At 46.7% G+C, this 26,704-nt stretch overlaps 1 protein-coding gene across 3 annotated transcripts in view; it reads right to left on the bottom strand.

The window, feature by feature from the left end:
- Positions 1–26,704, bottom strand: part of LOC146816485 (exportin-5-like) — an 819,517-nt gene that overhangs the window by 731,710 nt on the left and 61,103 nt on the right. For all 3 annotated transcript variants that reach the window (XM_085610334.1, XM_085610332.1, XM_085610333.1), the window contains exons 2-4: positions 20,900–21,021; positions 15,379–15,451; positions 14,945–15,082 (exon numbers count right to left, since the gene is read on the bottom strand). In XM_085610334.1, the coding sequence (XP_085466460.1) occupies positions 14,945–15,082; positions 15,379–15,451; positions 20,900–21,021 (333 nt within the window). The remainder of the gene's footprint in view (positions 1–14,944; positions 15,083–15,378; positions 15,452–20,899; positions 21,022–26,704) is intronic.

The raw sequence follows: 26,704 nt of genomic DNA on the forward strand, positions 1-26,704 counted from the left end.
GGCCTCATTTAAAGGCTCCGAAGAGGCCGCTTCCAGCTGAATCACCTCGGTCAGGAAGTTATTCCTGACGGCCACGGTAGGAAGCTCAAGATTTAGGGATTGGGGAGAGTCGAGCAATAAAGATTTATAAAACCTCGATATTGATGTTTAAAGATCATGATAAGTATGTAAGCGGAGAATTTAGGGGAGTGAAATTGATCTGGACTCACCATTTGAGTCACGATTGTTCAGTTCTTTATTTTATTTTTTATTCAGAGTTGTCTTCGGTTTATATCGCTAAGAATCCTTTGCCTCAGAGTGGTCAGATCAACTAGGCACAGAGCCTACTGTGCCTCACCCCCCTTCCTGGTGGTAAAATTGGAAAATCCCGACTAAACCCCCCCAAAAGGGGACTTCTAAATGGCCACACACTCACAAATTGGCGCACATTACTAACTCTGCCCTACTAGACCCTGGACACAGGGCCTCCAACACGACTGGCCCTTTGGGGTCCGTTCAACGATATGACTATTTGTCTCACCATATGGAGGAGGACCCTTATGAGCTCCAAAAGAGTAAGGTATTGTCTACTTTAGCCTTTGCTATACCTCTGGGGATCCACTTGACTGAGCACACTATACCTAACTTCGGTATAGAAAATACAGAGCCAGCTTCTTACAGTGGGTGTATGAGTGACTGTGTAGGTGAGCAAGTGAATGGGTGGGTAGATCTATGAATCAGTGTGTGTGTGTCCAAGTACTGGTTTGGGTTTGTGAATGGTTGAGTGGGTGTATGAAAGGTTCTATGGGGGTGTGAGCGGGTGAGTTAGTGATTTTGTGGCTGTCATTTGAGATGTCATCAGTGAGGTCATAAGTAGTGCATTGTGGGGCGCAACTTATACTTAGCTAACTATAACTGCTGAATTTCACTGATTTTGTACAAGTGAAACCAGAATCTAACTATAACGTGGAGAAAGTGGGTGGGGCCATGAAGACCTCTCAGCAATCCCACAGTGTGGGACTTCGTGACGATAACAAGAGGGGTAGTTGGCACCTCCTGGCCCAATACTGGCAGGGGGAAGAAGTCGACTTTAGTCCTGAGGCCATATAAGGACTTGCTGCTGTTGGTTTAAATTTAAAAAAAATTATATGGGGACAGGGGCTGCGTGGGCCTCCCTTCCTTGGCCCGTTTTTCATCCAGGGGACTACATACCCCTGAGCTGGACCTTTTTTCAATCAGGAGGGCCCCCTTCTCTGAGGCTGATTTTGGCCCATGGGACCCCGGCCTTTTAATTTATTTAAACAATGGGAGGGGGCAGATTTCGGCCCCTTGGACTCCATTCCTCAGGGCCCAGCCTGTAGTGTGGATGTCCTGGTCCCACTCAGGCCACCCACTTTGTACAGTTGGGGACCGCAGGGGAGCTTCAAGGTCTCCTTTTTTTAAAATTTGCCCTGGGGAGGTGGTGGTACCCAGGCTGCTGGGGGGAGGGGGCTCCACGCAGCCCGCACATTCTTGAAACAAAAGCCTCGGAAGGTGGCGGTTGGCTGGGGGTCCAAGAGGACCCCACTAATTATAATTAAATAAGCCCTAGGAAGGTAGTGGTCCCTGGGGCAGTGGGAGAGGCGGTCTTGCCTCCCCGCTTTCATTTTAAAGAAGCCATGGGGAGGTGATGGTCCCCAGGGCAATATTCAGCCCCAGGAAAGGGGGAGGGTTGGTCCGTTTGCCCCCCCCTCCATTATTAAACAAGCATTTGCAATCCAATAGGTCTCGCATAAATGAAAGTTTGAGCTATTGGCATTGCAAATGACAATATATTTTATTTATGTGTTTTTTAAACTAATAAATAAAAGGCATTGTCATTTACAATGCCAATAGCTTAAATTCTTGGAAATGCGAGACCTATTGCATTGCAAACGAGCGCTATAAAAATAGAAAAAAAGCATCAGGAGAGAGTGTGTACAGCCTGCAGCAGCAAACAGGATAAACTATTTGAGAAAATAGTGCTTGGAGGCTGTAATTAAAGCCTACCGAGCAACAACACATGTAACAGGGAGTGTGGCCATGGGAGGTTACAATATGAGAAAAGGCGGTACTAAGGAGGGAATACTAAGCCTATTGACCAATGAACAGCCACAGTTTACAGTGGACAATCACACAAGCCAATGGAAAATGTGGGCAGAGCTTCAAGTACCTACTTCCTTAATACAGCATGCCTCGCAGAGCAGCGCATGCACTGCCCAGGCTCGACATAAAAAGGGAGCACTCCAATAGGGCAAATGTAATGTGCCTGGTTTTCCAACATATTTTATAGTATTTCAATTTGAATATATGTAAAATGTTATGGTTCACTTACATCATGGAGTGGTTAAAAATGTATCGCAAACACACCCATGAATTAAAATATTCCATTATGTTCGGGGTTATTGTATGCTGGTAAAGTTATTGCAAACATTAAACAAAATCCATGATGGTGAAGGAAGCAGGAGAGCGGGTCTTAGTGCAGTTAGATATTGTTTGGAGAACTGTGTTGCTGATTTGACTGCAAGACCACAAATGAATATAAAAGGAGCGCATCAATAGGGCAAGTGTATTTTACCTGCATTACCACTACAATTTTTATCATTGTAAATGTAAATGTGATAGGTGTAGTGTGTTATGGTGCACTAACATCCTGGAGCGGGTGATAAATTATCGCACAAGCACGCAGAAAATAAATCCATTATGTTTGTGGAAATAGGTTGCTGTCAAACTTACCGCAAATATAAATCCAAATCTATTATTGTTGGTGAAGCGGTAGAGTGTGTCTTAGTGTAATTACACATGGAGAGCCATCCCAAACGGAAATGTTAATTTATTACAGGTGGGGAGGGGAGCTATTAGAAGGTGGAAACACCGGCGGTCCAAGACAGATGGAAGCGGACACAGCCTAGGAGCGGCCTTATACAGAGTGTGGAAGGCAGCTCTGACCTAAGTGAGGAGCGATTTGGGAGTTGGGATATGCTTGCCTGACCCCAGACCGGAGTATAAAGGTAACGGAGCACAGAAGCGCCACTAACTACTGGATACGGCTCCCGAGAGTAGAAGAGAACCGGACTGGCCTACTGTAGTGGTACGGGAGAAGACCGCAAAAAGCGTGCATTGTGTGGCGATCCTGGAGCACGTGGGTTTGTTCCTGATGGGACCATGATCACTGTGCCTGACAGACGGTTGGTAGCTGCTTGGGCGGACGCCAGAGCTTAGGCAGGAGGTCGAAGATGTGGCGTAGTCTGCATGTGGAATCAGTCGGTGAGTGAAGACGGCGGCTGCTGGTGGGACCTGGGTGACGCGGACACCTGCGGTCTGTGGGGATACCAGCAATAGCCCGATGGACGGAAGGGGAACACTGCATACCGCCTCACCCACCCCCAATAAATATACCAAGACCGGCCGCTAAAGTCAGCGGACCGTGCTCCAAATTAATTAAATGAACAAGCGAGATGAAAGCGGCCCATGCGGCAAATCAATTAGATAAACAAGCGCGGTCCCTAAAGTGAAAGAAAACCGCGCTGCAAATAAATAAAAAACAAGCTCTCGCCATTGCGCAAAGGCAGTCGCTTGTTTATATCTGCATCGCGCTTTCAGTTTAAGTGAACGTGCGATGCAAAAATAAACATGCAGCCGCCCTTGCCAAAGGCGACTGAAATAAGCTGTCGCCATTACACGAATAAGAAAAAAAAGTCCTTACCCATTAGTTAAAGGAGACTGTATAACGCCGCAAGCAAAAGATCCAGTTCAGATGGGCCGTCCAAAAAGGAGACAGGGCGGTAACAAAGAAGCCAGCGTTTAGCATAAACGATGATGCCAGCCAGTAAGAATGATGGGCGGGGCTTCAACTCCGCTTCTAAAATCTCCCGATTACAATAAGCCTCGCACAGCGAGCAGGGCATGCGTGCTGCAACGTAGGTCTGCGAGACCCACAAAATGCCCCCGGGACCTGGCCCACCCGGGGGCATTAATGAACAAAGCGGAAGCCTGTGCTTTTTTTTTTTATTAAAAGAAAAAGGCTATTTCTGGCCCTCCGGGGTCCCAGTGGGACTCAAAAGGCCTGAGGGTCAGGCTGTTTCTACCCTGCCCTCTTTTCTTTTTTCCATTTTTTGTTCGACGCTGCTCTTCAAGCCGAGTCGCAAGATGGCTGCCAACAATTCCTGGCTGATAGATATATATGCGTGTGTGTTTTAGTTGGGTGTTCTGCACCAAGATGGCACATTACATACAAGACGATGGTGACATCGATGAAGAATATGGAGATCTGTCATAGGATTATCAGGTTGAAGAGAGACTGGTAGATGCACGGGGCAACTCGGTACAGGAATCTATGAAAAGAGTGGTTGTACTTGCGTAGCAACATTTTGATCAGCCTTTAAAATACTATGGGAGAAGAGAACTAGGCACAGAGTCTACTGTGCCTCACCCCCCCTTCCTAGTGGTAAAATTGGAAAATCCAGCCTAAACACCCCCAAAAGGGGACTTCTAAATGGCCACACACTCACAAATTGACGCACATTACTAACTTTGCCCTATTAGACCCTGGACACAGGGCCTCCAACACGACTGGCCCTATGACTATTCCATTGATCGAACCAGCTCCACTATGAGCCGCAAATCACTGCTTCCAAGCATAAAAGAAAGTCTCGCCATATGGAGGAGGACCCTTATGAGTTTCAATTAAGATTGCTGGATGCAATCCAGAGGACATCTCCATCCACATTCAGCTGAATGGGTGTCTTGCCCAGACGATGCAGATTACATACAGACCCAATTCAGGAAGACTTTGAAAGATAATTCCACACTAAACTTCGAGCAGAATGCTCCAGACTGTCACTTATGGGTAAAGTAAAAGACACCCCCAAACTTGATCCTAACATGGTGGTTTTCATGAAGAAATACTCCAGAGATCCAATGAAAGGAACTGACCAAGGACAAACTTTTCGACCTGTTGGTCCCAATCACAAAAATTCTGGAGCTGGCAGTCTAAGCCAAAAAAAAAAAAAAAACGTGCCGATTGACCCGGATGTCTTGCTAGGGTTGACCCAACACACTGCTTGCCTAATTGGTAAGGCAAATTGCACCATTTCCTTGGTAGGACACAAATCCCTACTTCTGGGCATCGACCCCATGCTGGCGGAACTGGATCCATCTCCAGCAGGCCCGTTAGGCAATGGTCTCCTTTTTGGGGACATGTCTGTAAAAGACCTCAGCAAATATGCGGCCACTTTCTGTGTTGGATAAGGCTTAGAGACCTTTTTGCCAGGGTCAGACGTGGTCGAGAACCACCCACAATAAGGAGTTATAGAGGGAAAAATCAATCAGTTCACCCTCCACTCGAACATCACAATCAAAAACAAGACCTGACCGATCAGGGCTTAACTCACTTTAAATATAAACGATTGAACATGGGTCTACAACTTATTGTCCACATTTTGAAAAAAGTTTTAATTTTATCAATCCTCATTGCCCTATTCTCAATATTTAAAAACAAATTCACCCTTGGGTTTATCTGTCACTTCACCCGAAATATATCCCCAAATAGTCAGGTGCGTTAAAAAATTGTGTGAAGAAGAGATGGCACCTAACATGCGCAACGCCAAAGGAGCTTACTGGTTGGTTCTCAACAGCTATGCCCACGTTTCTCATCATTGGTGGCCATCTCAACTGAGAAAACAAAAAAAGTGTCTAATACGAGCAGTAAAGGTGAAAAGAGTGTTTTGTGTATAGAGCACATAAACAGAACCCATGAAATAGAAAATATTTCTATAATTTAAAAAGAGTTATAACTCATGTATACCACAAGATGCTTTTATTCAAATCTTGTGAGTTTACTCAAGATTAAAAAAACAACAACTGCATGTTGCAGACCAAATCAGGATGGGCCCATGATAAAAGCATCTTGTGGTTTACGCGAGTTATAACTCAATTTTAATTATAGAAATATATTTCGGGTGAAGTGACGGATAAACCCAAGAGTGAATTTGTTTTTAAATATTGAGAATAGGGCAACGAGGACTGATACAATTGAAACTTTTTGAAATGAGGACAATAAGTTGTAGACCCATGTTCAACCCTCTACATTTAAAGTGAGTTTAGCCCTGATCGGTCAGGTCTTGTTTTGTTTTTGATTGTGGTCGAGACCCAGGCTGAAGTTTGTCAGACCTCCTGCAGAGGTTTCACTTCCAGAGGTAAAGCAGCAAGGTCTGCCTCCGGAAACTGTACCTTCTTTCCCTCCAGAATTGGAGGGAGTAATGGTCACTTCGATAAACACATTTCAAGGACTCCACCTTCTCAGGTGATAACTATTCCCAGTTCCAATGGGGTATTAGGGGACAAAAATCAGGCATTTCCTCCACAATTGGTATAGGAAGCTGGCTCTGTATATGGTATACCACTATGTGGCTTTATCGTGCACAGAGTCCAGAGTTCCCCCCAGAAGTGTAGAGGGCTCAATGTAAACTCAAAGTGCTCTATTTGTGGTAGTTTGGATGAGTAGCCTTAGGCCTAACACAGAAGAGTGTAAGGCATTTGTTATGCACACAGTGAATAATAAAGGATACACAACTCAAAAAGTAGATCCACACCAATTTTAGAAAAATAAGCTTCTTTCAAAATGTATTTTAAGACCAAGTTGTACGCAAAAAAGGTAAGTACGTTTTTCAGGAAAAATACGTCTCATTTTAAAAAGTGGACACAGTGCAATTTTCAGGCTGTGAAATGTTAACCTATGGAGTAAAACAAAAATGCAGTTTCTCAGGTAAGTACACCACTTAGTCTTCGGGTTTCAGGTCAACGCAAAGAATGCACAACCAGCGGCACAAAGGCGGCCAGGTGCAGAGGTCAAATTTGAGGGTCAGACGCCCAATGTTAACCAATGAAAACTGGGGAGGATTGAAGATGTGCCGCTCACAGGCGAGTAAAGCGGAGTCAGAGGTCAATCTCCTGGAGTTATGGTAAGTACGGGGGCCATAAGGCAGCACCAAATATACACCCTCAGCGGCTCAGGGGCAGCCGGATGCAGAGTGCCTATACAGAGTCAGGAGCCCAATGCAATTCAATGGGGGAGACCGGTTTTGGAAAGAGGCTGAAGGCACTGGCCAGGAGGCTGCACAAAATAAACCCTCAGCTGCCCAGATAAGTTCTGATGCTAGGGGACGTAGGGACACCGTGGGCCAAGTTCCCCAAGGCCCAGGGACTTTGGGTGCAGGGGTGTCCTTTAGTGTCGGGAACAGCACTCTCTATGTCTTCCCTGGCACTTACATTAAGGAATAAACCCTAATATTGAAGGGACATATCTGCTCATGCAGACATGCACACACCTGTGATATAGTGCGCCTTAGGGCTGATAAGGCCTGCTAGAGGGGTGACTTATCTATATCTCAGGCAGTGCTAGTTGGCATGGCACACAGGCAGTGTGCCATGTCGACTTTGTCATTTTGTCTGCACCGGGTCATACATGCTGCAGTGGTAGTTTACATGGCCTACGTGAGGGGTCCCTAGGACCAACTTCAGTCCCAATGCCCTTTGGTACCCAGGTACCATTTACTAAGGACTTAAAGGGGCCCTGAAGGGACAATTGTGGAATAGTTTTTAGGGAAAAAGCACTGGCACAGGGGACCTGGTTGGCAGGGACCCTGTGCACTACAATCGAACCCACATCAATACCAGGCAAAATATGGGGGGTAACCATGTCAAATGAGGCACTTTCTCACAGGTCATGATAAAATGAATAATGAATACAGACAGTTTCATATAAAGATCTAGTAAAGAATCAGGTCTGGGCATTTACAGGATGTTGAAACGTGAACAGCTAGCCTCTATCTTTCTCTGGGAAAGGTTGAAACCATAATAGTAAGCAGAGACCAATGTTAGTGGCTTTGGGGGTGTTCAAATGTCCAAAGAGGTATCGCTGTAGGTTATGCAACGTACTATAAAAGTAAAGAGGTCGCCAGAAGTAATTTTTATATGGGTACTGATTCTGGCTCTACCCCCAAAAAAATCTGGGTCTAGTTGTACCCCCGTGTAGGAAAGTGCCCCGTTTTGACATGGTCACACACATTTTTTGAATGGTAAATGATGAGATTTCGACTGAAAGTGCAATGGGTTCCAACTAACCAGGTCCCCAATGCCAGAGGTCTGTCCCAACACTACAATTGTTCCCCCAATTGGCAAAACCTTTAGCACTCTAAGTCCCTAGTAAATGGTACTCTCGTACCTAGGGTCTGGGGTACTAAAGAAGGCCCCTAGGGGCTGCAGCACAATTTGTGCCACCCTCAGGGACCAGGGACCCTTCAAGTAAATGCAAGACTGCCATTACAGGCTGCTTGTCTTGGTGCAGGCAAATGTGAAAACACGAAATGTCACACATTCCTGTGTGCCATGTCCCCAACACTGCATGAAATATTTGTCAGTCACCCTTCAGCAGGCCTGATCGCCCTAAGGCTGAATATTACATGTGAGGGAATACCTGCATGAGCAGATATGCCCCTGTGCTGGACAGTCCTATTACTGCCAGTATAAGTGATCAGTGAAGCCATTTTAGAACATGTGCTGGACACTGGTGAAGACGAGTTCCTCAGCAACATGATGGCTTCACTGCAAATAGGGATGTTTGTTATCAAACATCTATGAGAAAGTGGCTCTGTATATACTGTTCCCTAATAGGTACAGTGTGTACAGAGTCCACAGTCCCCAGAGGTTTGGCAGAGGCTAAAGTTAGATATAACCTTACTCTCTAAATTGGTAGCTTGGTCGAGCAGTAAGGCAGTATCAGAGGACAGTGTAAAGCATTTGTTGTGCACACTCAGTCAGCAACTGGTCTCACACACTCAAGAACTGAACTCTAGGCCAATGGTTTATATATAAAAAAATATATGCTTGTTTTATTTTAGAACCAACAATTGGCATTAAAATATACTTTCTCAGAATGAGATGCTTTATATAAATTCTTTTGCAATATGCAATTGACTTTTGTAAACAGGTACAAGTGGTTGCAATAGGCAACACAATTTTAAACACAATAATGCATTGAGTTCAATGGAAGTTTCAAGTTATTTGCAATAGATTACTTTTAGGATTACTTTTGGAATTCCAGGACTGGATCGTAGATTCAGTCCTGGGTCAGTACTTAGAATCAAGTGATAAAAGTCGACTTAATTACTGTGATGATTTTTGACAATATTTTGCTATTTTAAAAGTTGACACTTAGAAAATATTTCATAGAAAACATTCAATGATTCCCTATGGAAGAAAATTCAAGTTGCAGGTATAGTATGTTCTCGTTACTTTTGTAATCCAGTACTGGGTACCTAGACTCAGTACTGGGACCTTTTTCAAAAACAGGTAAGCAATTACGATTCCGAAGTTCTACGATTTTTAAAAAATATTTAGAGATTGCAGAAATTGACACTTAGAAGAAATTTCACAGAAAAACAGTCAATGATTTCCTATGGGAGAACATTGGGTTACTGGTAAGTACAGTTGTAAGTATTTTTCAGAGTCAGTCCTGGGCACCAAGATCCAACACTGGGAGCTCCCCTAAGAGCAGGTGAGTATTTTCGTTTCCGTTACTCGGCTGATTTTTGGTGAATATTTTAAGATTTGAAAAGTCCACACTTAGAAGAAATTTCAGGAAAAAGCCAGCCAATGTTACCCTATGAAGAAAATAGAGTTATCGGTTTAAAGGTAAGTACTCGACTGGCAGAGTTGAGGTTCTGGGCACAGACTCAGGGGTCCCCCAGCGTCAGGTAGGTACAGTTGGTTCACCCTCAGCGGCACTAGGGCGGCCGGGTGCAGAGAGAGTTAGGCCCAATGATATCCTATGAGGGATAGGGTGGCCTTGGTTGGTGGCTGCTGACCAGCAGGCCACGCGGCTGTGGGAGCTGGGCTCCTGGTCACTTACTCAGGGCAAGTGAGGAAGTAGATAGGTGTAGAGGTTGCACTGCCAGGGCCACTCGGGCGGCTGGGTGCAGGGTGCTTTTGAGCCTTCGGGCGCTCAATTGATTTCAATGGGAAATCTCCGGTTTAGAAAAAGACTGCAAGCTCGGGGACGAGGATGCTTCAGGTGCCACCACCACTTCGAGAGGTAAGTTGGGTAGTTGGAGGATAGGTAGGTACCCCGGGATTGGGCACAGGGGGCCGCGGGGCGCCGGGGTGCCTTTTGGTGTCGGGAAATCTTACCCTCTGTTGATAGCGGTTGGGGGGCACCTTGTTCTGAGGCTGCAGGCTTCTTCAGGAGTGTCGAGGGAGGTCCTTGGGTGCCGGACACGGGGTCACAGTCGCCGTGGGGTCGTCCTCGTGGTCTTTGTTCACTCCGGCACAGGCCAGGCTTGGCTGGAGCAGAGTGTGCTGGGTTCGCGGTTCCGGGCTGCTGCCAGGGATTAGAAGTAGATTTTGAGTAGAGCCTCTACTCATGGGAGTCCCAGGGGTTTAGAGTCAAAAGGTAGCCAGGTCCTCCGGGGTTTGTGAGGTTGCTGGCCACAAGAGATGCCGGGTTGGAGCAGGGGCAGGTTCGAGGGTCGACAGGCCGGTAGGGCTGGGGCCAAAGCAGTTGGTGTCTTCCTCTTCTTAGCAGCTGCAGGGCAGGTCTTCTTTCTTTTAGCTCTTCTTCGGATTTTGGAATCTGGGGAAGGAAGGTTCAGGGTGCCCCTAAATACTAGATTTAGGGGAGTTATAGGTAGGTGAAGGGCAGGGACCAATGGGTCCCTGTCCTGGGGTGGGTACACGCCCTATCCTGCCTCTCTCCTGTGGGAGGGGGGCAGTAGCCTAGTCCTGATTGGGTAGGGTTTCCCATCTTCAAGATGGCGAGAGCCCGGGATGTGCTTCACCTCGCCTCCCCCACCTGAGGGGTGGGGTTGGCAGGCTGGCACATCCCCTGTCCTTATTTGGGGTTTCCGGCCAAGCTTCCCGCCAGAGTAGGGGGTTGCAGTGGCCTGGGGAAGCTCACAGAGGCGGAATGCCTTTGAAGCTTCCCCCTGCCCATCCTGGGGGAGGAGATTTAGCACTTCGCCCAGGATGTTCATTGTTGCAGGCCCAGGAGAGCAGGGGCTCTCCTACCCAGGGGTCCAGCAACATTTCTGCTGTGTGGCAGCCTAGGCAGCCTCAGAACAGACGTGGATTGTGGGTTAGGTTTCCGGGGGCCTCTCTAAGATGCCCTCTGTGGTGCTTGGTACATTAAATCCCACACTGGCATCAGTGTGGATTTAATGTGCTGAGCAGTTTGATACCAAACTTCTCAGGCTTCAGTGCTGCCATTATGGTGCTGTGGAGTTCGTGTTTGACAAGCTCCCAGCAACATGTACTCTTAAATAGCAGCACTGCACTTACAGGGCCCAGGAATGGACCTGGGTACTGTAGGGGCACAGGGCTCCTACCTCTGCCCACACCACTGGCATAGGGCATCCAGCTAGAGGGGTGGCTGATGTATGCCAGGGCACTGTAGGTTGTGGGCATGGCACACAGAGATGTGTGCCATGTCAACTCTGTTTTGTCTTGTACCCAGACACTCAGCCTGCAAGGGCAGTGTGTGGGTGTTAGGGTACAGGCCCTCTAAGGGTGGCACAATGAGTGCTGTAGCCCTCAGAGGCCTTCCCTAGTCACAAGGCCCTGGGTACCTAGGGTACCATTTACCAGGGGCTGACATGTGGCCAGGGTTTGCTAATTTGGTTTTGAGGTTTTTGTATAGGAAAGGAACATAGGCCCTGGGCACCTGATTGGCAGGAGTCCAGGGCACACTCAGTCAAAGTACATTCAGCATTTCAGCAAAAAGTGGGGGCATACCATGCAAGAAAGATGGCACTTTCTCACAACATCTCTTACTGGTAAACCCACACTGATGCCAGTATCAAATTTACCAATACATGCACTCAAAGGGCACTTTAAAGGTGCCCCCTGAAAAACTACCAGCCTCTGGTGCCCTTGCTGATTGGTTTTTGCCAGCCTGCCACCCGAGACGCTGTTCTGACCTCCTAGGGGTGAGAGCATTTTGCTTTCAGGAGATCTAGAACAAAAGCCTGTAACACCCCCTTCCAAAAGATGACCTGCTCACTAGCCTCCTTGGGTCGGTGAGCTTCAAAGAAGCGGTCACCTTTGGAATACAAATCTGGCTACCCTCAAATGAGAGGAAGTCACCCCACCCCCGTCCAGAGTCCCCTTGGCACCTGGACAGGCGGGTAAATTAGATAGTCAAGTAGACGTGCCACCTCAAGACTAGTACCACCCCTAAGGTGGGCTACTGTGGGGTGGGCATGATTTTAAAGAAGTAGCCATCTTTGTGATGCCATACTGAGGAATTCTGGGACAGGCTTATGCCCACTTCCCACAGGAAGTGGTCATATAGGGGGGCGTAGTGACCTCAAGAGGCAGTAGCCCACTGACTACTACCCTACACGCCACTAAAGTCCGAATTTAGGTGAGTCCCTGGCACCAGAGAAACCGCAAAAACGTGACACCCAAAGCCACAATTGCACCAGACGCCTTCATCCCGAGCTGAAGTGGACCACCGGTGCCAACACGGTTCTGGAGTCCCTGAAGTCTGCAGCCTCTTCACGCAGACCCCCTCGACCGCCACTGCTCCCCGTAAGAGAAACTTGACGCTTAAAGACACCTCTGCATCTGAAGCCCCCAGACCTTGGAGAGGCGGACCCCAGGTGTCCCTACATCGCCGAGCATCGCAAGCCTTGAACCCTGCTGTTGGTTCACCCAGACTGGCTTCCTAGCCAGAGTCTGCAGCCTCTTATTACAGTAACCATCCCTATTGAAACGCATTGGGCGAACAACACTGAGTTGCACCCTTCACCCGGCCGCCACGTGCCAGTGGTGGTGCACTGTTGGTACTGCATTGGACCTTGCCCACCACTCACCTTAACTCCTGGAAATTGGTCCTGTAAGTCGATGTACTGTACCTGTTTGCAGAACTTGTTCTTCCTTCCATAGGATAACATTCGAGAACTCTGAAATTGCAGAAGTATCCACTTTTTAAAGTGAAATGAATTGATTTTTGAAAACGCACTTACATAGACAATTTTTCTCTGATGCCTATACATAAAGATACTTGCTATTTTTATAAGTGTGGATCTCCTTCTTGACTGGTGTTTCCGTTTATTAATACTTGTGCGTATTTTGCAAATGTCTTGCACTCCTGTGTGTTAAGCCGAAGGCTGCTCGACCACACTACCCTTTAATAGAGCACTTTGGGATTCCATATCAAGCCCCTGTCCACTCATATGGGAACCGCTGGACTCTCTACACCATACATCAACTTATTGATATATCACATAAAGAGACAGCTTCCTACACCATGCTTATGTGCCAGATCCAATTGGCTGAAATTATCCACCATCTAATTTAAACGCTCAGACTGCGATGAACAGCAGACTCTTATGATTCAATGATTATGACCTCGTGATTCAGATGGTATGCCTTAATTTCCATCTGTGCATGGAGAATGCTTTTCTAGGATCACAATGTTGTGTGTTTATTAGGTACTGGTACACATCAGGAAAAAGACTCCATTATTTCCTCAAATGTCTTTGCTTCACTCCCCAACTTCTCGACCAACACCAGCAGCATTCCATATAATGTAGCTTACCTGGTCACTGACACGAAAGGGCAAATTACCACCTTAACTTGGACAATTTGGTTGAGGATTTCATTTCTCATGTGTAGCTTTATACATTAAAAAAAACTTGCCTCAAGGCTCCCTCTGAATTGTGGCTGTATCCTCCAGGTCATGCTTCTTGTTGACTATCTCCAGATATTTACATTTTCTAACATTCCACTTCGATAACCTCAACAAAAGCAATTTTCAAACCTTTTTTCGCACAATGGCCACCATTAACCCCACTCCTGTAGGATTATTTACCAAGTTTTTTCCATAAGCATGAACTCTATGACTTCTTTAAGGCACCTGCTGCGACAGGAATGTATCCTAATTTTTAGCCCTTTCAAAATTCATGTCCATGTTCTTATTAAAGCTTATCTACTTGGGACGTTACAAATAACTAACCTAGACGTGTGCAGAGGCCTATGCATGGCCCAGAGTAGACAGATCCTGGAACTGTTCTGGGACCTGAAGGGGTACCCCAGGCCGGACCTCACTGCAGGCTGCGGGCTACTGTCCCCGTCGTGGTTAGACAGCAGAACATGGTGGTGGTAGTACTGTGTTTTGTAAGGCTCAAATGTGTGACCAGACGTTATGTGTAAGCCCACTACCATGCCTGCATTTCTATGGGTGGTAGCAGGACATCCAGGCACTGAAGTGAAGTGAAAAGAGACAGGGCTACCTTTAGAAATTCCATAAGACTTTGTTAGCAAGAGACCATTTGTTAGTCAACCTGAGCACTGCTATTTAGTTGATGGTAGGGGTGAAAGATAGGCCTAGAGTTCTGTTGCTTAAGGTGAGGAATTTTCTAGACTAGGAATTCCTATTGTCCGTCTCCAAATAGACTTCAGTTGGGTTGATGACAGCCAAGTGGAGAAACCTAACACATTATGCTTGTTTTGAGGGTACTCCAAGTGGGAGACTGCGGCAGTACTAAGTACTGTCTGTGAGAGAAGCATCACTCTAGAAAACGCTGTGTATGAAGGGCAGCCTGAAGAAGACACATGAAAGTAGAACCACACCAAACCAGTTCTACAGATTGAGGAAGCTTGGACCTGCAGGAGGAGAGATTGTCTAGGAGAGGCATTTTGGGACTGAGGGACACCAAATCAAGAATAGCGACTACCTGAGAGTGAGCTTTGAGTGACCCCTGTTTGAGGTCTTCCCAAGAGTATATGTTTCAAGCTTCTACGCCACTCCTAAGCATCTTGAAGTTAACTGGCTTCTCCCAAAGGTGATCACGGTCCACAAGGTCAATCTAAACCAGTGCACTGCACGCATACACGATAAACAACCATACCAGCACATGAGATACATATTTATCCTGAAATGGCATACCCCTTGTTTAGAAAGTGCATCCAGCTCCTCCAACATTTCCGGCCACTGCTGAGGCCACTCACGTTTGATCATCTCCACCAGAATACGAGCAATTACATCTTTAATGTGGCTTTCCTCAACAAGAATGGATTCTGTTCCCTGAACAGAAGAGAGGAGAAAATGGCTGTAAAATCATAAGTCAGGATGATGTACAGATGAGAACATTCAAAAGAGGCAAACATTTAATTTACAGTACTATAAAATGGTCTAGCGCAGTGGAACAGAGAACACACAATACTGGGCCAGCATTACCATGTGCTCTACCCAAACTTCCTTACAACAAAATATTTGTATTTTTCTGAAAGTCACAATGCTGTCCTACATAAATCAGAGACTGGTAACAACTGTTCACCTGAGGAGCAGAATTATTAGACAAAGCCCACCCTAGTACTCACAGTGGACACCAAAGTCATGACGTTATTCTTGAGAAAAACCTTCTCATTGCGGGCCATGTTGTTCCAGCGAAACCTAAAAAGTAAAAGAAAAAACTAAAGAATAATTGTGTACTCTTTATTAAGTCTGAGAAAACATAAAATCACAGATTCATACTGGTCAAAGTTAGTATCTTAAATCATAGTAATTCAAAGTACAACACGTTTGGTATGTCACCTGGTCTTAGCAAGGCTTACTATCCCTTAAGTAGTTACTTTAACTTCTGACGGAATAGGCAAAAAGGGATTTGTAATTAGTCTGTGCAAACACTAAGAAGGTAATACAAATCATAATCCACAGATGAAAAACCAGCACGGTAGCTTAAGATTTAGTTGATGAATGTTTGTGCATTGTTTTGAGGCAGTCATCTGAAAGCTTAGAAGGTCCAAATACTGAGATACAATGGACAATTTTAATAACATGACCAAAACTACTCAAGTGATTTAATAATTTAAAAAACCACTTAATACAATAAACATTTGCTAGATAATACTAATTGAAATAAACAGCAATGTCAGGTGATGGCCCAGCTATGTAGGGTGTGCCTGCCTTTGAGGGGTCGGGGGCTTTGAGGGGTTCGGGAACACCCACTGACAGACCTACTTCCTCCCCGACCAATGGAGTTAATGTTCTTAAGCCCTGTCCTACCTACGGTTTCAGAAATTCCAGTTTGCACAGTGCACTCTATTCCAAAATCCAAGATGAGGAAGCTGTTCTCCCCTTGTGCAGAGCCTGTATGACCAACCAGTTGTAGACAGGGTAATAAGCAGTCCCCAAATTTCTGGTCAATCAAAACCAGTTCAGGGTGTAGCTTAACTCTCACTTGGTTTGCTGCCAGCCTAACTTGGGGGACAAAAGCTGGAGCCTTTCCAAGAGTCAACTAACATTATACAACCGGGACGATACCTTTGAAGTAATTCAAGTTTGTAGGTCTACCCCAACTGGTCTTCCTTCCAAGGGAAAAAACTCCCCACTTCCAGGCTACTATTTCTGCTCTGAGAGCAGTTTTCACATCTTTTTCACACCCAATTCAAGCCAACCACAAGCTGGGCAATTGCTGGAGGGATCATGCAAATTAGCCTAAACAGTTTTAGGTAGGGCAAAGGTAACTTTCTAAAATTTCCATTTTACATCTAATAAAAATCTGAATTACCATTTGATTGGATTTTTATTAAATAGAACAATAAGTCTTTGAAGGGAGTCAGACGCTGTTACAAGCCAAAAGTTATAGATCAAAAATAATCTATACTTTGACTTTTCCTACTTACCAGCTACTGCCTGACCAATGACAATACCATTTTGGGGGTTGCAACTTGAGGAACATGCCACTTCTAATGTACCACATGTTTGACTCATTTATTATACACCCTGCCTCCAGGGCAGCAAGGTGCACTAATGGGTGACTTATTTAATATTTATAATCGGGTTTCCCTACCTGTCAAATGGCTGATTTTGACAGGTCTGTAAAACAGGGTTGAAGCTGCTACTATCAGGCTACAGAGGATAGGCCTGAAGCCATGTTTTCACTGCCACTTTAGTAGATGGAATAACTGGTGCTGCAGTCCACTGGTGTCATTTAATGTTCCATGAAATGGGTGTGTTTCTGCACCATATACTGTGGCCTTATTGGAAAGTTAAATATGCTAATCAGCTGTAAGCCAATTTCAGTATGTTTTAGGAGTCAGAGCACATACACTGAGCACTGGACAGCCGTGCCCCAGGTTAGAGTTCAAGATTACCAGCATGTAAGGCGCAAATCAATTAAACCGGGGCTGACCACCCAAAGAGGTCCGTTTGTAACGATAGGGCCACAATATTGTGGATCTGTGACACTAGCAGTAAATGACTGCACACATACCGGGTAATGCCCAATAACCTCCAACTCCTAATAACCCCATGACAAGATCTCAAAAGAAAGCAAACAAAAATTAACATTTTGAAAAGAGAAATATGCTTTCTAGTGTGGAAAAGTGTCTCTGTATATACTGTTTCCAATTAGGTACAGTGTGTCCACAGTCCCCAGGGATTTGGCAGAGGCTAAAGTTAGATATAACCTTACTCTCTGAAGTGGTAGCTTGGTCAAGCAGTAAGGCAGTATCAGAGGACAGTGTAAAGCATTTTGTTGTACACACTCAGTCAGCAAATAGTTTCACACACTCCATAACTGAACTCTAGGCCAATGGTTTACATATAAAAAAAATATATGCTTGTTTTATTTTAGAACCAACAATAGGTATTAAAATATACTTTCTCAGGATGAGATGCTTTAGGTAAAAACTTTTGCAATATGCAATTGGCTTTTGTAGATATTTACAAGTTGGTGCAATAGGCAACAATTTTAAACACAATAATGCATTGAGTTGAATAGAAGTTTCAAGTTATTTGCAATAGATTACTCTTAGGATTACTTTTGTAATTCCAGGACTGGATCCTAGATTTAGTCCTGCGACAGTTCTTAGAAACAAGTGATAAAAGTCGACTTAGTTTCTACTAGGATTTTTAGGTAATATTTTGCTATTTTAAAAGTTGACACTTAGAAGAAATTTCATAGAAAACAGTCAATGATTCTCTATGGAAGAAAATTCAAGTTGCAGGTATAGTATGTTCTCGTTACTTTTGTAATCCAATACTGGGTGCCTAGACTCAGTACTGGGACCGCTATCTAAAACAGGTAAGTAATTACGTTTTCACAGTTAGCACGATTTCTAAAGAATTTTTAGAGTTTGCAAAAATCGACACTTAAAAGAAATTTCACAGAAAAACAGTCAATGGTTTCCTATGGAAGAAAAGTGGGTTACTTATAAGTACGGTTGTGAATAATTTTCAGGGTCAGTGCTGGGCACCAAGATCCAGCACTGGGATCTCTCCTAAAAGGAGGTGACTATTTTCGTTTTCGTTACTCGGCTGATTTTTGGTGAATATTTTAAGTTTTAGAAACTCAACACTTAGAAGAAATTTCAGAGAAATCCAGTCAATGTTACCCTAAGGAGAAAATTGAGTTATCGGCTGTTGGGTAAGTACCTAACTGGCAGAGTTAAGGTTCTGGGCACAGACTCCGGGGTCTCCCAGGGTCAGGTAGGTACAGTTGTTACACACTCAGTGGCGCAGGGGCAGCCGGGTGCAGCGTGAGCTAGGCCCAATGTTAAACTATGGGAGGCAGGGGGGCCTTGGTTGGTGGCTGCTGACTAGCAGGCCACGCGGCTGTGGGAGCTGGGCTCCTGGTCACTTGCTCAGGGCAAATGGGGAAGTAGATAGGTGTAGAGGTTACACTGCCAGGGCCACTCGTGCCGCTGGGTGCAGGGTGCTTTTGAGCCTTCGGGCGCTCAATTGATTTCAATAGGAAAGCTCCGGTATGGAAAAAGGCTGCAAGTTCGGGTACGAAGATTCTTCAGGTGCCACCACCCCTTCGAGAGGTAAGTTGGGTAGTTGGAGGATAGGTAGGTACCCAGGAGTTGGGCACAGGGGGCCGCAGGGCGCCGGGGTGCCTTTTGGTGTCGGGAAATCTTACCCTCTGTTGATCGCGGTTGGGGGGGTACCTGGTTCTGAGGCTGCAGGTGTCGTCAGGAGCGTCGAGGGAAGTCCTTGGGTGCCAGACTTGGGGTCACAGTCGCCGGGGGGCCATCCTATTGGTCTTTGTTCACTCCGGCACAGGCCAGGCTTGGCAGGTGCAGAGTGTGCAGGGTTCGCGGTTCCGGGCTGATGCCAGGGATTAGATGCAGATTTTGAGTAGAGCCTCTACTCATGGGAGTCCCAGGTGCATCGAGCCAAAAGGTAGCCAGGTCCTCCGGGGTTTGTGAGGTTGCTGGCCACAAGAGGTGCCGGGTTGTAGCAGGAGCAGGTTCGAGAGTCGACAGGCCGGTAGGGCTGGGGCCAAAGCAGTTGGTGTCTTCCTCTTCTTAGCAGCTGCAGGGCAGGTCTTCTTTCTTCTTGCTCTTCTTTGTATTTCGGAATCTGGAAAAGGAAGGTTCAGGGTGCCCCTAAATACTAGATTTAGGGGTGTTACAGGTAGGTAAAGGGCAGGGACCAATGGGTCCCTGTCCTGGGGTGGGTACACCCCCTATTCTGCCACTCTCCTGTGGGAGGGGGGCAGCAGCCTAGTCCCGATTGGGTAGGGCCTCCCATCTTCAAGATGGCGAGCACCCGGAGATGTGCTTCACCTCGCCTCCCCCACCTGAGGGGTGGGGTTGGCAGGCTGGCACATCCCCTGTCCTTATTTGAGGTTTCCGATCAGGCTTCCCGCCAGAGTGGGGGTTGCAAGTGGCCTGGGGAAGCTCACAGAGGCGGCATGCCTTTGAAGCTTCCCCCTGTCCATCCTGGGGGAGGAGATCTAGCACCTCGCCCAGGATGTGCATTGTTGCAGGCTCAGGAGAGCAGGGGCTCTCCTACCGAGGGGTCCAGCAACATGTCTGCTGTGTGGCAGCCTAGGCAGTCTCCCAGACCAGACGTGGATTGTAGGTTAGGTTTCAGGGGGCATCTCTAAGATGCCCTCTGTGGTGCTTGGTACATTAAATTCCACACTGGCATCAGTGCAGTTTTAATGTGCTGAGGAGTTTGATACCAAACTTCTCAGTCTTCAGTGTTGCCATTATGGTGCTGTGAAGTTCGTGTTTGACGAGCTCTCAGCACCATGTACTCTTAAATGGCAGCACTACACTTCCAGTGCCCAGGAATGGACCTGGGTACTGCAGGGGCACAGGGCTCATGCTCCTGTGCCCACACCACTGGCATAGGGCACCCAGCTATAGGGGTGGCTGATGTATGCCAGTGTAGGTGGTGGGCTTGGCACACAGGGATGTGTGCCATGTCGACTTTGTTTTGTCTTGTACCCAGACACTCAGCCTGCAAGGGCAGTGTGTGTGTGTGTGTGTGTGTGTGTTAGGGTACAGGGCCTCTAAGGGTGGCACAATGAGTGCTGCAGCCCTTAGAGGCCATCCCTGGTCACAAGGCCCTGGGTGCCATTTACCAGGGGCTGACATGTGGCCAGGGTTTGCCAGTTTGGGTTTGAGGTTTTTAGGGAAGGAACATAGGCCCTGGGCACCTGATTGGCAGGAGTCCAGGGCACACTCAGTCAAAGTACATTCAGCAATTCAGCAAAAAGTGGGGGCATACCATGCAAGAAAGATGGCACTTTCTCACACCTAGGCACTGCTGAATAAGACGCAATGAATCAATCAAAAGTGCAATAGCCATTAATGGTAATGAACAAGACAGATTGTCACTGATCGACTCAGTTGATGAACAAACTGATGTAAGCTATTGTAAAGGCAAATGGTTGATGAAAAACAGAAAAAGGAAATCACAGAAGCAGAATCTACCTTCATTAGGCAATACTCCTTCCTAGGAAGAGGTAAAGGAATAAGACATGCAGGAGCCGATAATCAGCCATGACACGATTTCCCTTTTCAATCCACTGTGCTTGAGTACGCTTTGATGAAATTCTAACTAGCTGGGTGTTTTACCACAAAATGAAATGAAGATACTTACTTGACCACATGTTCCAAAATCTGGAGTCCAAAATGCCGTACAATCGCAGGCTGGGCTTTCTCTGCCAACTTCAGACCACAGAGGACACAGATAGGGCACTTTTCTTTAAATTCTTCACAGAACTAAAGAAGACAAGTGAATAGCATTACAGACTATGATTGAGCATGTTAAAGCAGACAGTATGTGGGACATATGAAGCTACGAAGCAGACAGTGTTATTCCATAAATCTTCAAGGGGCTGCCCTGTAGTGTGACCACATGGCTGTGTCCATCATACTAAAGACCCAGGTCCGACCTTCCAGGCTGATACTGCCAGGCTAATGCAATTAACATAATGTACATAAAGGTCTTAGGTTTCCATAGGTGGCACTGCCTCCATTTCGGTTTCTTGCTTACAGCAAACAATATTTTTCAATACCCGGAAGCTAGAAAGGAAGAGGTTACGTGGTAAGTAACCCACTCTTCAGGAGTCTCCTTGAGCACCTGCTGCAATCCCTTATTTGAGCCTCAAACAGCTACTGAGTGCGCTCACATCAGAACTAATGAGATGACTTCTCCACCCAGCTTCCAATTACTTGAAAAAAAATCCCCATCTACATCAGAATAATCACAATGCTATGGCAAATGAGAAAAGAACGGAAGACGCTCCACTTCAGAGGATTCTACTTTCTCACAAAAGCATGACCTGCAAACCTCAATTAGGCTGCCTCATTGTAAATTATCAAGTATCTTATCTCTGGGCTTATGCCACCAAGTAATTCTCTATGTTGAATATGGCTTGAATTTGGGTGAAACTCACAATTTCAAAAGCAATTGAGTAAACATTTATGAGCAGACAGCAGAAATTAAATAGCCAGGTTTCTTGCATCTTACATTTGGGTAGACACTGCATCTACTTTATTTAGGACTGGAGTAGCCTTCCATATCCTTGGTGCTCCTTGGTGCATATCCCTCCTCTGCTCTTCGTAATCTGCAGCTACTTTTACTGTTCCAATGAAATTAGTACCCATGTGTAAGAAAGCACATCTACTTGGACATTACAAATACTTCTGTTAGAATGAAGAAACTATCAGCATTCCTGGTAACTTGCATTAAGGTGAAACCAACATACACTGGGCCCCTCAAATACACAAATCCTCACATTAGACATGCCCACCTATTTTCCCTGTAAAATACTTGAATACAATAACACTTTAAAAGCCTAACTAAAAAAAAAGAAATAAATATACATACATACATACATACATATATATAGATTAGCGAAAACTCCTCCAGCTGAATCCAAAGAAGGAATACTCGCACTCCAAGGCTCGTAGTTCAAAAAAAGAGAGTTTAATGGCAACGCGTTTCGAGCAGACTCTCTTCTTCACTAGCCACAGTTGTAAATCACTCATCCACCATTTCTAGTGTATGTAAACATAAAAAGAGGACTCAATGTTGCTCGTGACCCTGAGCAAAACAATAGAAAACAGACTTTTCATACAACTCAAAGTGAGAGAGAAAAATGCATAATTCACTATACAAAAAAAACGCCAGTGCAAAATTTCCAATTTCATAAGCAAAGAGAGTGTTCACTTACAAATGTGAATTAAGAAAAAGATCCAATAAACAAATTATTATTGCCCAGTGGCAATTGACTGAAATAGTGTATCAGTTCATTATTTTCACAGAGACACTCTCACAAGCCAAGTCAAGTGACTATTGAATATCGTCCTATACAGAAAAAATCAGAGTGAAAAAACAAACATCCCATATTAGATATTTATACGAAGTTATGAACACAGCTAGAGAGAAGGCAGGGGGCACCCAATTGGCAGATCTTGTCCCAGAGACATAAATCCATAATGTAAATTTGTTCACTTTTAGCTTCACAAAAAATTATATTTGAACTACATTCTTAGTCATCAAATGTGGACAAAAAGCTCCTCATCCTCATTCAGGCCAAAAGGATTCTTAGACTCGAGAAGAATGATATACTGTGACTCCAGAATTCTTAGCTGTTTTTCACGATCCCCCCCCCTCTGGGGTTCGCTGGCACCCTGTCAATTCCAAAGAATGAAAAACAATTAACATCCTTATTATGATGTTTCAACCAGTGCCTGGCAGTTGAATAATTTGAGTCCACATTTTTTTTTTTTTTTAAACCTTTATTTACGTCAACATGGTACACAGCTATTCAGCCGACATCCCGGAGGTTCGGCAGCACGATAGGAACAATACGTAGGAAGGTCCATGTCCGTACATCAGGAGTAACAAAGGTTTAGTTTTAATGTAAACCAAAAAATAAAAACACGAGCAAGGCAAAGGATATAATAAGCATGCGCTAGTTCTCAGCTGGGGCGAGGTCCCACTCCCATCAGCGGAGCGGTACTCCACGCCAAAGAAGCGAGGGGAAAGCAGGGGTACAAACTCCAGGTTATGAACAGTTTACGTATATAGTTGGAAGTAGAGCTAGGGGGAAAGTTGCACATCAAGCATCTCAGCAACCCGGGGGCACACAAATATCTCCCCTATAATGGTTCCATTGCCCCCATATCTTATGCCACTTCTTAGGGCGCCCCCGGGCACTGTACACCGTTTTCTCCCGGAACATGCCCCAGTCCATATTTTCCATCCATGCTACCAAGGTGGGAGGTCTCTGGGATCCCCACAGCTGCGCAATATCTCGCTTCGCCACCATATTCCCCAGAGTCACCCATTGGGTCTGAGCGGCATCGTAGTCGGTGGGGCCCCAGACATTCAACAGGCATCGTCTTGCCTCCGGGAAGAGTGCGATACCCGTGACCTCTTCCATCACGTCATGAATTTGTTTCCAGAACTCTACGATCTCCCCACACTCCCAAATAATGTGTAGGAAGGTGCCCAACATCCCACAGCCTCTCTTGCATAAGCCATCGTCAGAGAAACCCATATGGATCAGGCGGGGCCCTGTGACGTAAACCCTGTGAAGTATCTTAAGCTGCACCAGCCGCAGTCTAGCCGGGATCGCAACCTCCTTCGGAGAGGAGACGGCATATTGCCAGTCCTCATCGTCCAGTTCGAGACCATCCCTAGTCCATTGTTCTCGCACATCAAGGAGGAGGTCGGTCCGGACATTGACAAGCTTCTTGTAAATCAAGGAGATTGTACTCTCCGGCATATGACCATCCAGAATCCGATCCTCCAAAGGAGAAGACTCAGGCACGGCCTCCCCCTCGGCACGAACGGAGAGCAGAGCGTGACGCACCTGGGCATATCGAAAGTATTCGGTACCCCCTAATTCGTACTCCGTCTGCAGCATCTCAAACGATTTCACCTAACCCTTAGTCAGCAGGTCCCCAACTCTAGAAATCCCAATTAGGTCCCACTTCTCAAACCCTTTCGTGTGCCATAATTTCCCTAGTATATCGGATTCAAAAAGCGGAGTAGCCCGGGTAAGTCTGTCCTTCCAGCCCAACGAGTTTGTAACCGCCTTCCACACATGCACTGCCGTCTTGGTCGGTCCCGTGAGGGACCCGTCCAATGATTTGGAATACAGCGCCCTAAGGTAATTGCCCCCGCGCAACAGCCACCGATCCATAGCAAACCCAGGGTTCAACGCCGGACCGTAAACCCCATGGTTAATCGCTCCCAATTGGGTAGCCCAATAATATCTTCTGATGTCAGGGAGTGCAATCCCCCCGTCATACCATGGAAGGGTCAACTTTGCTATAGCTATACGTGGTCGACCGTCCCATAACAGCGAACGCTGGAGGCTCTCCACCTCACGAAAATAATAGGCAGGAACTAATTCTAGGGTGTTCTGTAAGGCGTAGAGAAACCGGGGAAGAGACATCATTTTAAACAATGCGGCGCGGCCTAGGAGGGAGAGCGGTAGCCGCCTCCAACCCGCGACATCCCGTCTCAAGCGTGTCAGCGGAGGGAGGAGGTTCTTCTCGTATCGGACAGAGGGGTCTGTGGAAATATATATCCCCAAGTACAGAAAGCCCCGCTGGGCGATCTGGATGGAGCAATCCCGCGGGACGGCAGGGGTGTCCCCACTGAGAACATATAGGTGCGACTTTCCCCAATTAATGGCGAGACCCGAGTTACTACCAAAAGACTTCAAAACGTCGCAGACCACTATGAGGGATTTCCGAGGCGAGGTCAAGTATAACAAAATGTCGTCTGCATACAATGAAATGCGGTCCTCGTGGTCTGGCGACCATCGGATCCCTCTTATGTCTGGCTGCCATCTAATCCATGCCGCCAGCGGCTCAAGGGCGAGAGCGAACAGTAGTGGCGACAAAGGACAACCCTGCCGAGTGCCCCTCCCGAGCCCGAACGGAGATGACGCCCTACCGTTCACCGCGATTTTAGCCAAAGGTTCCTCATAAAGTAGCCTAATCCAGCCTATAAAACCGGGTCCGAAGCCGAATTTTGTGAGCGCTGCCCACAGATACGGCCATTCCACAGTATCGAAAGCCATCGTGGTGTCGAGTGACACCAAAATGGCCGACTCCCGCAGCGTCTCAACCCTCGCGAGCGCGCCATGAAGTCGCCTGAGGTTCAACGCAGTGTTGCGGTGTGGGATAAAACCGGATTGGTCCGGGTGGATCAAGTCCCCGATGACCCTGATCAGACGGTTAGCCAGCAGTTTGGCGAGGATTTTGGGCTCAGCGTTGAGTAGGGAGATCGGCCTATACGATCCGCATCTGTTTCGGGGCTTGCCATCTTTATGTATAACCACTATTGTCGCCAGACGTTGGTCGAATGGAAGACACCCCTGCTCCCGCGCCTCCACAAACATATCTCTCAAATACGGAGCAATCTTATCCGGTCTGAGTTTATACAACTCGACCGGCAAGCCATTCGGGCCAGAGGCCTTGCCCGGGCGTAGCGAGCGGATAGCAACTGCAACCTCGTCAGCGGTGATGTCACCATCAAGGTCCTCCCGGTCGACGTCGGATAGACAAGGCAGGGCAATGTCTCGCAGCAGATCATGCGAGTCTTCCTCCGGCTTGTCCGACACAGACGTATAGACCCTGCGGAAGTGGTCCGCGAAACACTGGACTATCCCATCGGGTTCTGTGACAATATCCCCGCCATCCGTCAGTATTTCTGGCACAACTCTATTCACCCGTTCTTTCCTGTCTAACCACGCTATTAATTTCCCAGCCTTGTCGCCCACATCATACAATCGCCCTTGTAGGTCCCTGCTAAGAACCTTAGCCGCGTTTGTCACCAGTGCTTTATATTCAGATTGTTTTAATCTCAACTTAGGCAGTGTTTCCGCCGTGACCTCTTCTTCCAGAACAGACTCTAATGCCACTATCTCAGCCTCGATCTGCGCCACCTCCGCATCTCTCCGACGTTTGACATCCGCTATCAAGGAGAGGGCCTCCCCTCTCAGTACTGTTTTAAACGCTTCCCACAAAGACACCGCGGAGGTAACCGAGCCAAGGTTCTCCGAAAAGTAAAGATCAACCGCTTTCAACAACGCACCACGAGTCTTAGGGTCACGGAAATACCAGGGGTTAATAGGGGCGACCCTACCTGCCGCACCACGGCCAAAATCCATACTAATCCACACCGGCGAGTGATCGGAGATGCCCCTGGCCATGTGCCGAGCCTCGGACACCAAGGAAGCGTGGGCAGCCAAGGTGAGAACATAATCTATTCTAGAGAGACTGCCGTGCGCCCCAGAGTGAAAAGTGTACTGCCGCTGAGCGGGGTGCAGCAGCCTCCAGCAGTCAACCAAACCTAGTGTATCAGTAAAGTCTGGGAGCCATTTCTGCGCCCCCCCGGGGTCCCTTGGCGGAGGTCGGTCTAGTAATCCGGAACCAA

This window comes from Triturus cristatus, chromosome 6, assembly GCF_964204655.1.
Source record: "Triturus cristatus chromosome 6, aTriCri1.1, whole genome shotgun sequence".
NCBI classification, from domain to species: Eukaryota; Metazoa; Chordata; class Amphibia; order Caudata; family Salamandridae; genus Triturus; species Triturus cristatus.